Here is a 12571-nt window from a genome sequence, read left to right on the forward strand (position 1 = left end):
AGTGGTGATCCAGCGACAGGGTCATGAGCGGCCAAGGCCAGGGACGGTCTGGTGATAAATGTCCAAACGATGACACCCACTTTTGACACCCAGAGTTTTTAAATGGGGTTGGATATATATATATATATATATATATATATATATATAGCTTTTAAACTGTGTGTCAGCTGTCAACCCTCCCGTTTTTTCCGGGTTTCTCACGTATTTTAGCTCTTTTCCCGCTGTCTTCCTGTTTTAGTATTTTCCCGTGAAATATCGTATTTTTACGCTCAATTGTGTCAACTCAGAACACTGTAAAGTGGCTTGCACTTGTTGCTACGACCAGCGCTTGACCAACGCATCTGGTGACTAGTGTATGTGAATATTAAACAGCAAAAAGATTTCTGCTCGATTTCGCAAGAAGTGTCCTGCGCGCGCGCGCTAGACCGTAAAAATATGTATGTAATGTATGGCGCTGCCCCGCAGATTACCTCAAACACATAGGCGGCAGCTTACATAGAATTGCGTGTGACAATCACTTTTCGCATGTCTGTCAACTTCAGAGCCGCTATGAGAGTCCCGTCGTCATCATTTTACCGTTTCATTCGTACACATCCGTACACACAGAAACTCAAAGGTCGGCAACCTGTCAAAATAAAAGTTCGGTTTTACTTGAGAAATATATCACTGTTGTAAAGTTAAAGACGTCTCAGTGTAATAATAATAATAATTCTAACACTAATGCAATAATAACCTATCAAAACCCATTTTTTTATACATTTTTCTTCCATTTTTTAATTTTAACATTATTAAGCTCAGTTTCAAAAGTTTAATTTAGTATAAATGAATATGTTTTCATTACCAGAAAATACACAGCACAGAATTTGTGGGAAATATTTTCATAGAAATTGAATTAAAAAGAAAAAATAATAACATGCTTGTTTTTGTGAATTCAATTAATTAAGTATAACCTACTCTTAACTGGTTAAATATTACAGTAAACAAACATCGCAGACCAAGGCAACTCTTGTATGTCAATAATACTTCTATAAATGACTTTTTTGATGCAACTACCGAAAAATGATACCATTGGGTACCAGTACTGATTAAAATGTGAACGATTTACAAAATTACAAAAGTAATGTTTACTTTGTTCATTAAGAACTTTAAACATATCCCTTGGTCTTTCATTCTATATATTGTGTAGTTATAAACTCTTAAGACTGTTATGATTCGTGCTGTCTATTTTTTTTTATTTTTTTTTAGTTTGTGGGTAAGAATCGTGTAAAAAAAAATCCATTATTTTGGGGATGAATTCCAGGAAATCTCCCTTATTTTTAATGTTCAATGTTGACAGCTATGTATGTGTGTGTGTTTGGCTAAATGCAGTTAGGTTACAGTTTGACAAAAGCACAATGTGAGTGTACACAAATATAAACACTTTGCAGTTTGAATGATGTCCTATGAACAAAATGACTGAGAATTGTTTTTATGTTTCCACTGTTCTCTCGCGGCATCGCGCCTGCACCTCTCTCTAACACACACACACACACACACACACACACACACACGTCTCTCTCTCTAACATTAGTTCCGCATTGCATTAATTTTCGTGCAAGTTTTATAAATTTTTATTTTGTGTATTCTGTGTAAATTTATTAACCAAGTCGTGACGCCCGTGCCGATTCGGTTAAAACGAATACACTGTAACGTTAGCCTACCGTTCCACCCCATGCATAGCACATGTTAATTGCTAGCTGACTATGCAATTCGCTAAGATATGGATAAAGGCAGCCTATTATAATGTGTCATGCTACCACTGCAGGACCTCTTGCTGGTCCTCTACAGTCTCAGTCTGGCTAAGCGATGTACCTACTTTTTACACTTTGCTGCATCAGTCTTGAGAGACTTGGCCCTCTTTTCTTTACCTTTTCCATTCCACTTTTTCCCTTACGTTTTCTGCTAGCCGTTCTGCCGCGATTTGATTCCGGAAATCCAGGGACCAATCACAAACTGGCTAGCAGGCCGACTAGTCTTTCCTCTGTGTTTTTTTTTTTTTTTTTTTTTTTTGCACGTTGCAGCATATAAGTTATCATATGCTATGCCCCTGCTGTTTGCTGTTCATATTGTGTTCTTAGACTTGTTTTTCTTTTCTTTTTTGCCAACGGCCGGGCGACGGCCCTCGGTTGGACGGCCGTTCTGGACTTTTCCAGAACGTACAGACTGCCAATCCGTCTCTGGCCAAGGCTCATTGATGCACGTGGGGAGCGAACGCTGGCTTGTGTGGACCAATCAAACAGACAAGCTACTGTAACCCAAATTACTCAAGACTTTACAGTTCTGACAGAAAAAGGCGTTTGAGCTCAGTTGAGCTCAATTTGTTGTGAACTCTAAATCTTCTTTTTAAACGTTCAGACATCTGTGTCCCATTTTGCCTGTTGTCACACTTTGTAATGCTATGAATTAAACTATTACCCCTTCAACTCTCTAATTCTTACTGCTTATTTAGGCAGTGTAAATGTGAGGCTGGTTGGTGGTCCCAGTCGCTGTGCTGGTAGAGTGGAGGTTCTTCACAGAGGTCGGTGGGGAACAGTGTGTGATGAAGGCTGGGATTTGACTGATGCTGCAGTGGTGTGTAGAGAGCTGGACTGTGGAGAACCTGTAGATTTTCTGGGTGATGCTCATTTTGGAGAAGGATCAGGACAAATCTGGATGAGTGTTGTCATGTGTACTGGATCAGAATCTACACTGAAGAACTGTGGGTCATACGGATGGGATTATAACAACTGTGATCATAGTAAAGACGCTGGAGTCATCTGCTCAGGTAAAATATTTTACATATCAAATGCATATATTTTTACTTCCATACTGCCTTCTAATTTTTTTTAGAAGCTGCTTTTAAAATATATTTTCATATTTATATTTGTTGTGGTTTTCTTTTGTGTTTTTACATTATTTATTCATCATAAGACTAAAAATAAAATGGCTTCTGTGTACAATTCATTATCTTGAAGCCCCATAAATAAGCCATGTTTTGTTGATCTATGTTGTCTTATTCAGAAGTCAGGCTGGTTGGAGGTTCCCGCTGCTCTGGGAGGTTAGAGATACTTGATGATCAGTCGTGGGTGTCAGTGTGTGCTGCTGCCTTTGACCAGCAGGATGCAGAGGTTGTGTGTAGAGAGCTGGACTGTGGAGCTCCTGTACAGGTGCTGGGAGAAGCTGCTTTTGGCAAAGGAGACGCTCAGATGTGGACACAAGAGATTCAGTGTAGAGGAAATGAGTCTCAGATTCATCTCTGTCCAACATCACCATTAGAGGAAAACAACTGTTCACATGAGAACAACATTGGTTTGCTGTGTGCTGGTAACAGTTCAAAGAACAACAAAGCACATATAATTTTATTTTATTTTATTATAACATTTAAAATTTACACTAGGTTCTCTCTTACATTTCACAGACATAATAAATGTGAGACTGGTAAATGGGACCAGTCGCTGTGCTGGTAGAGTGGAGGTTCTTCACAGAGGTCAGTGGGGAACAGTGTGTGGTGATGGCTGGGATTTGGCTGATGCTGCAGTGGTGTGTATAGAGCTGGACTGTGGAGAACCTGTAGATGCTCTGGGTGATGCTCATTTTGGACTGGGATCAAAATCGACTTGGATGAAAAATGCAAAGTGTACTGGTTCAGAGTCTACACTTAAGAAATGTCAATTCTTACAATCAACTGATCTTAATGCGTGTCTTGATAATAGTGCTCAAGTCATTTGTTCAGGTAAGCTGAAGCTAAAAATGCTGTCTTAATGTATAAAACAATTGCACCAAAAGCAGTCATAATTTAATTTTTCATTAACATTTTCCACCTTTTTGACCACACAAACTTAAGTTTAGACAAATAATCAAGGCCCTTGTTAAAAACAAAGTTTGAAATCTTGTTTCTAATGCTACATTCTAATGTCCTGAAAGGATTCATTCATAGACATTGTTTACATGAAAATGTGGGCAGAATACAGTGACAATAACTACGCCATTTTGTATACTTTCAAGGCCTTTTTGGACTGGGAAAAGGTTTTGCTGACATGTAAATGTTTTCATAGTAAATATATTTTATTTCAAAAGAAAATATGATTTCTCATTATATGATGGATGTATTGATTTTTATGACTGAGTCATTATTAAAGTTCTATAACTTAACATTTTGTTCTTTCCTGTTTTGATCTTTCAGAAGTACGTCTTGTTGGAGATTCTCGCTGCTCTGGGAGGTTAGAGATACTTGATGATCAGTCGTGGGTGTCAGTGTGTGCTGCTGCCTTTGACCAGCAGGATGCAGAGGTTGTGTGTAGAGAGCTGGACTGTGGAGCTCCTGTACAGGTGCTGGGAGAAGCTGCTTTTGGCAAAGGAGACGCTCAGATGTGGACACAAGAGATTCAGTGCAGAGGAAATGAGTCTCAGATTCACCTCTGTCCAACATCCTTACACAAAAACACCTGTTCATATGAAAACGGTGTTGGCTTGGTGTGTGCAGGTTTGAGCATTTTTTCATGAACTAAAATCATATGGTAAAATTCCCAAATTTACTCTGAATATTAGTTAGTTATTCTCTTTGTATGATTTTCCCTCATTCTTTTCCTTTGTCCAAATGCCTTTACTCTCTCTTTATTCATTATATAGACATAATGAGAGTGAGGTTGGTTGGTGGCCCCAGTCGCTGTGCTGGTAGAGTGGAGTTTTTTCACAGAGGTCAGTGGGGAACAGTGTGTGAAGCTAGCTGGGATATGGCTGATGCTGCAGTGGTGTGTAGAGAGCTGAACTGTGGAGAACCTGTAGATTCTCTGAGTGGTGCTTATTTTGGACCAGGATCAGGACCAATCTGGACAAATCGAGTGTTATGTACTGGATCGGAGTCTACACTGAAGAACTGTAGATCAGTAAATTGGGGTGTTTATGACTGTGATCATTCAAAAGATGCTGGAGTCATTTGCTCAGGTAAAAACACTGATCTATTTTTGTATCACTGATAAACCACCTGCGTCAAAGGGATGGTTCACCAACAAATTTAAAATCCAGGCATCATTTACTTTGTGTCTTGTCAAACCTATTAACATTAAGTTTTGTTTTGTGGAGCTCACATTTCTTATTTTACTTTCATTATATTGAAAAGAGTCCCAGGATGTTCTTTAAACTCCCCTTTTATGTTTCATGTAAGAAAATCAGTTGAGTTTGGATTGACAGAATTTGATTATTTTACTTCTTTCACATTAATAAGTGGTGCTTTGTGGTAAACCAATAATGATAAGAATTACAAATGTAGATAACTTTTACAACCAATTTAAAAATTTGTTATCTCTTGCTACCTCAGGTGTCAGGCTCATTGGAAACTCCAGCTGCTCTGGGAGGTTAGAGATACTTGATGATCAGTCGTGGGTGTCAGTGTGTGCTGCTGCCTTTGACCAGCAGGATGCAGAGGTTGTGTGTAGAGAGCTGGACTGTGGAGCTCCTGTACAGGTGCTGGGAGAAGCTGCTTTTGGCAAAGGAGACGCTCAGATGTGGACACAAGAGATTCAGTGCAGAGGAAATGAGTCTCAGATTCACAACTGTCCAACATCCTTACACAAAGACAGCTGTTCAAATGATAATTATCAGCGGCTGTTATGTGCTGGTAAGTTAAAAGAATATGATAGTTATACCATTTACTCATAGGGTGCATCTCTGTCAGTCTCCTATTTCAGTTGTCAGAACACTGACCAGGGATCTTGCCATTTTAAGGGCTGTCTCAATCACAAAATCCTTTGAGTGGACTGGAATGTGGGCTCCCTAAAAAACCCACAAAGCACTCCAAAAACTGCTCACATGTTCCCTTAATGAAAATTCTGAAGTGCAAAACAAATTGCACAAACTAGCACAATATCATTATGATATGCGATAGAAGATTTGAAAAGACAATTATTCTTCTGTAAAACGCATTGTGCAGACCAAACCGTAAGGGCTAGAGACTTGAAACTTGGCCACTAGGTAGTACAAAAATTGAGGAGAGGTTATCAATTTTTGAGCTAGATTGGCCTATAGGTGGCGCTATAGCAATCAATTGCGCGAAACTGCTCATAACTCCTAGACCGTATTTCGTAGACTTAAGTGTCTTATCATTAGAAAGCTGAATACCTGACGTAAAAAAAAGTATATTGGGGGGGCCAAGATGGTGCTGATCCGAACAGACGTGCTGTTATTAATCCTCAGACTTCATCTTGATTTACATGCAATAAGTGAGGAAAACTAATTTTTATTTTATTTGTTGGACACTGCGTCTGGAGGTTTTGCGGAGCGATAGACGCGTTTCGCGCAGCGTGCCGGACACGATTGCGCCTCATTCGTGCGTCCAGTTTGGGCGAATAACGCAAATTTGAAGCGAATTAAATTTTTTGCGCGATACGCGCATTACGCGTGAGTGGTGCTTTTTGTGCATTCACGCTTTTGAAGCGAATTCGCGTCTATGCCCGAGTTGAAAAATTTGAACTTTGGCGTCAATTTGCGTCAAATGCTGCTGTCACGTGGTAAAGTGACGTGATAAACCCTGCATATAATTAAAATAGTGCATATGATACGCTGTTTTTCACGTGCATATGATATGCACTTTATGTAGGATATATTTAGGGTAGTGGGGTGGGGGGTTCGTATGTATAATACGCCATAAATTGCGTATCATATGCACGCGAAAAACAGCGTATCATATGCACGCCAAAATGAGTTTTGGCGTATACATTCCACGACATTGCACACTCGTACTATTTATACGCATTTTTCTTGAGATGGTTTAACATAACTTATTACACGGCTCTTACGTATACATTATCCCTTACATATACTTCGTCTTGTGTACATCTAATGGGCGATCTTTGGTCCAATTAATCTTTTGTTGCCTACCAAATCATTTTGAGGGCAAAGTAAAGTTTCATAACTTTATATTTTATTTAAATATACATGCAGTGAAGATAATCCAGGTAGTGCGTTGGCTGAACAACGTGTGACTGTTACTGCTTAATATATTTCACCTGGAGCGCCTTTAAAGCATGTCTATTTCGCTATTTCACATCAACAAACAGGGTGGTCTACGCTCCCGTCGCATGTCACAACTCGCCCGCCACCTCCTGTTATGGAGTCTGAAGTATCTGAGGTCACTTCGTGCCACTCACATTCCGTGCCGGCTCAATTGTGCGGCCGACGAGCCCTCACGGCAGCCGGTGCTTCGAGGAGAGTGGAGACTCCGTCCCCAGGTGGTCCAGCTGATTTGGGATCGCTTCGGGGCCGCACAGGTAGATCTGTTTGCCGCCCTGGACATGGCCCATTGCCAGTTGTTTTATCCCCTGACCGAGGGGACCCTCGGCACGGATGCGCTGGCACATAGCTGGCCCCGGGGCCTACGCAAATATGCGTTTCCCCCAGTGGGCCTTCTTGCACAGACGCTGTGCAAGGTCAGGGAGGACGAGGAGCAGGTCCTGTTGGTGGCGCCATACTGGCCCAACAGGACATGGTTCTCGGAAGTAGTGCTCCTTGCGACAGCACCTCCTTGGCCCATTCCTCTGAGGAAGGACCTCCTGACTCAGAGACGGGGCACCCTCTGGCACCCGCGTCCAGACCTCTGGAAACTCCATGTCTGGTGTCCATCTTCCTCATGGAACGCATATGTGCGCTTATATGCTCCAGTCGAGTTCCCCAGAATGGCGAACCCTGTCGAGTCCTCCGCAACCCGCAGCAGTCAGACGTGGCGGAGCGTCTGACGCCAGGTCTAACACTTGTATGCATTGTGGAACTTGTGTTAGACTGGGTTCCATATGTAGTGACCCCCACGGCGGTCCCATATGTGTATTCTCCACGGTACAGCTCCCTACGGTGGGCCTGTGTCTTTCCCTCGGCAGAGCCTGCTCAGCAGAGCCCGCCCAGGAGGGCCGGGCCACACCTGGGAGTCCTGTATGTTGCACTGCCCACAGCCAGTCCATGCGTGTAATTTCCACGTTATCCCCTTCGGGGGAGTGTGGCTTCCGCAGCGGCCTCCAGGGGCACGCTTTCCCAGCGTTATCCAATAGTCCACTGATTGGGTTTAGTGGGATGGCAGTGTGACTCTCCCTGCAGGAAATTCCCCGGCCGTTGAGACGGGGTCCGAGGGACTTCTGCAGGGCGCTGGAAGTGGTAGTAACTGTGGAGTTTTCCATAGGGATCCCAATTCGTCGGTCTAAGTCCGATGTACGTCGAACGTGACCGTCTGAAAGGGAACGTCTCGGTTACATATGTAACCCTCATTCCCTGAAGGAGGGAACGGAGACGTACGTCCCGTCGCCAAAGTTGCTGTACCATCACTGCAGTTTGAGCCACGGGTTCGGCTCCTCAGTGAAAAACAACAGTGCGTGGTGATCGCTTCCGCTTTATACCCGCCCAGCTGGGCGGGGTGCGATATGCAAAGCACGCACAGCAATGTTCATTGACCCGTTTTCTATATCTATCTATCTATATCTAAGCTAATTGGGGCTCCCAGAAGTGATCCCAATTCGCCAGTCAAGTCCGACGTACATCTCCGTTCCCTCCTTCAGGGAACGAGGGTTACATATGTAACAAAGATGTTTTATGTGGTAAAAAAGCTGATGGAGGCTTTGACATGCTTGACTTTTTTTATATTAATAATACTTTCAAAGTGAAATGGGTAAATAATTGTGTTAATTCACCAGACCTAATTTGGTATTTTATCCCTCACAATATCTTTAAAAAAGTTGGAGGGCTTAATTTTCTGCTAACTTGTAACTTCTCTAAAATACATAAAATACCTCTTCTTCTAAAATACCTAACTCTCAAAATTTCATGGACAAGCTCTTCTGGCATGGAAACTTTGTTTTGTTTACAATTTCTCCCCCCCATAAAGTGAAGCTATGGAATAATGAGGACATCTTGGTTAAGAACAAATCGATTTTCCTTGAAAATTGGAATGAAAAGAGCATTGATTATCTCTGTGATATCCTAGATCCTCAAGAGAATGTTTATTAGGGGCCAAGCATCGAAGGTGCGGAGCCCCTCTTGAAATCGATAGCATTCTTATTATTATTCTTCTTCTTCCATCTTCTTCTTCTTCCTCGTTCTCTTCCTCGTTCTCTTCTTCTTCTTCTTCTTCTTCTTCTTCTTCTTCTTCTTCTTCTTCTTCTTCTTCTTCTTCTTCTTCTTCTTCTTCTTCTTCTTCTGCCATTGAAGTTTAAATCATCAAAAGTTGTGCTCAAAAGTTTTCAAAAGTTTCCAAAATTTCACTCATGTTTATGCTAATAACTTTTGAACCATTAGGGCTAGAAACAAAATTTCTTGGCTTAAGCCGATTCGATTACATTTTCCGTTATGTAAATTTTCCAGCAATTTTTAATTAACCAAAAAAACAACTTTTTCTAACTTGTCCTAGGACGTTGGTCCGATTTACACGGAAATTGAACCAGGTCATCCTCAGACCATGCTGACATGACTGAAAAGTTATGGAATTCAAGTTGATTTGTCCAATCGTTTTTGATAAACACGTGAACAAATTCTAAAGAACTAAAGGCTATATCTCCGCAAAGCTTTATCGTATTTGAACCAAACTTGGTATGTGTCATTACAAGCATGACTTGAGGCAGCATGCAGCGTTTCGGCGCAGCACCACCTACTAGCCTGGAGATATGAAAAATGGCTCTTTTGGCTTATAACTTCTGAACTGTTTATCCAGAAATCATTAAATTGGTCTCATTAGATTCAGGGCGTCATGCCGAGTCGACTGATATCAAACTTAACCATCTTGGCCATTTTGAATAATGTGCTAAAATGCTGTATTTTACGAATGCATGAATGGATCATTTACGAAACTTAGTATGGGTCATCACCATGATGCCCTGAAGTAGCCTGAGAAGTTTCGAAACAGCGCTACCTAGTGGAGAATTTTTTTTCCAAAGGCTTATAACTTTGGGTGTGGTTGACATATTTTGATGGGAGTAACTTTTTTTGGTCTCCTGAATCCTTACCAAGTCCAATGATAACAGATTTGCCAGGTTTCGATGTATGGTTTGTGCAGCGTGGTAACTGATCGCTTATAAAACACTAGTTGATATCTTTAAAACCGCTAGTCCGATCGAGACGAAACCAGCGTCAGAAAATCGAAAACATAGGTCAATAGCTATATGTTAAAGCCCAAATCTCAAAATATTGATAGTAAGGGGTAGTAAAATCCAATCAAAGTCATGTGTCAGTCATTTTTTATGTTTTTTTCACATACATTTCTATATCTCCAAAACGAAATGAGATATTTTCACCAAAATTGACACACAAATCTATGGGCTCACTCCGAGAACACACAAAAAAATTGGTACGATTGTGTCTCTTGGTGGCGCTATAATTAAACAAAACATGTTTTTTGCTTAAAAATTGTCTCCAAATGTCTTTACTCATTTTTGCAGTTGGTCTGCTGTAAGCATCATTGTTTGCTTTTGTTGCGCTTGGCCCCGGTAATGGCTGCTTGTTCTTTATGTTTTACACTGGTGCACTAAATAGATGTATTATAGCAAACAAAGTTTAGTCATGTTCCCGAGTAATATCTGCATGCACCTAATTCTGCAGAGGACATATAATACACCATTAGACAGCAATCCATATGAGAGAGAAGTCTGGTGTGGAAGATGGATCTGGAACCGACTTCTGTCCAGGCTGTCACAACATCTCTTGTTTATCTGTCTTCAAAAACTGCCCTGAAATACAATTCAAACATCAACAAAAATTGTTATAAATATAACGTGAGATTCTTACATTCACAATGCCCATTCAGCCTCGATGGTTAAATGTGCAGAAAATTCTCTGAAACTGAAATGTTGTCTTTTAGTCATTCAGCCATACTCTTAATGGTAACAACTTTATAACACAACAATAAATAACTCTGCTTGTCGTCTCACTGTCTGCAAACCTGCTCTCAGAGTCACTTCATGAACATTTCACAATTTCATTTAATGGAAATATCAACATGTGTTGTACACACAGGAATCTATGCATGTTTGAGATTTTACTTACAAGTCAGATGGTTCATAGCGCCTTTAAGATGTTCTCTGTACAGCCATCAGCATGGAAGAACATAGGAACATAAACAATTTGTCAGAGAGCCAACAATATGTGGTATATACAATGTCAGGTTTATTAGAAATAAACTAGACACAAGAGCATAGGTGAAAATGCAGAAAAAAGTAAGAATAATATACAGGATATACAATATATAATACCTTAAGATACCAGAATTTACGTTTAGGTTTTACAGATGCATGATGATATACGTGGTCAATACTGGTTCACTATGAAAGATCAAAACATGTCTGAAATCGTTTCAGCCCATTTTCACGCAGTGTGTGAGTAATCGAGTCACCGATTAACAATACAGTGAAAACTTTAGGGTTAAATAATTAGATTAACGTTACTTCCATTCATGACACATTGTCAGCAAAACATTTACAAAACTATCAAAACCTCTTATCTGCATATAATATGTGATTAAGACCCGAAACTTTTATAAATAATAGCTCAAGGCTATAGTTAGCCTAACGTTACCACTTATATTTATGCCTGGCTCTCACTACAGGAGTTTTAGGCCGATTTATGCCAGATTTTCCCCTCCCGAGACTCGGGATATTTCAGACTCGGGATTTTATATCAATATAAAAATATTTTTCAGGACTCGATCGGTTCCGATGTTCGGCGCAGATTATCTGGTAATGAGAGGCGTTCACAGATCAAATTTTGCACCTCCCCATCTGCTCTCACGCAAAACGGGCTCGCCCCAATCATATCAAACATGTTTGATATTTATCGGGATGAGCAAGATTGTAATAACATCAGTACTGTCACAATAGCCCATAGGGAACAAGTCTACGACGAGACGGACATTTCGAAACGGCGACCGCGAGTTGAGTTGCCGTAGTTTGCTGGAGAGGGAGAGGAAGAGAGAAAGAGACAGTTTTCATCCAACAGTAGGCTGATAGCACAGCTCATGCTGCCCGCCTCGCTTGATGTGAGTTGCTGCGCCAAACTGTGCCAATGTGCAAATTGCCCATGCGTGGATTAAGTCATAATTACGAGAAAATATGTCATTATTATGAGAAAGGTTATCAATATTTTGAGATGCTAAGTCAATATTTCGAGAAAACATCTCGAAATAATGCGAAACTTTCTCGAAATATTGACTTAGCATCTCGAAATAATGAGAAACTAAGTCAATATTTCGAGAAAGTTTCTCAATATTTTGAGATGTTAAGTCAATATTTCGAGAAAGTTTTGCATTATTTTTGAGATGTTTTCTCGAAATATTGACTTAGTTTCTCATTATTTCGAGATGCTAAGTCAATATGCTAAGACATCCTCCAAAAAAAAAAGAAGATATTTACGAATCGTAACCTGCCAGGAAGGTCTCAAAAATCCCACACACAAATTCAAAGCAGTCCACACACGTGTGACGATTCGCAAATGCAGATTCAAAGATCCATAAATACATGCAACATCTTTCATAAATGTGTGATGGAAATTAATTCAAGAACTTGATATAAACATATTTGTGTAAAGATTT

The 12571-nt window shown here is 40.5% G+C and overlaps 1 protein-coding gene across 1 annotated transcript in view; it reads left to right on the top strand.

Moving 5' to 3' along the window:
- Positions 1-12571, top strand: part of LOC137049120 (uncharacterized) — a 134132-nt gene that overhangs the window by 53045 nt on the left and 68516 nt on the right. The window contains 5 exon segments of the mRNA XM_067427504.1: positions 2489-2803; positions 3040-3348; positions 4202-4501; positions 4648-4962; positions 5336-5635. Of these exon segments, the coding sequence (XP_067283605.1) occupies positions 2489-2803; positions 3040-3348; positions 4202-4501; positions 4648-4962; positions 5336-5635 (1539 nt within the window).

Source organism: Pseudorasbora parva, chromosome 20 (genome assembly GCF_024679245.1).
Source record: "Pseudorasbora parva isolate DD20220531a chromosome 20, ASM2467924v1, whole genome shotgun sequence".
NCBI classification, from domain to species: Eukaryota; Metazoa; Chordata; class Actinopteri; order Cypriniformes; family Gobionidae; genus Pseudorasbora; species Pseudorasbora parva.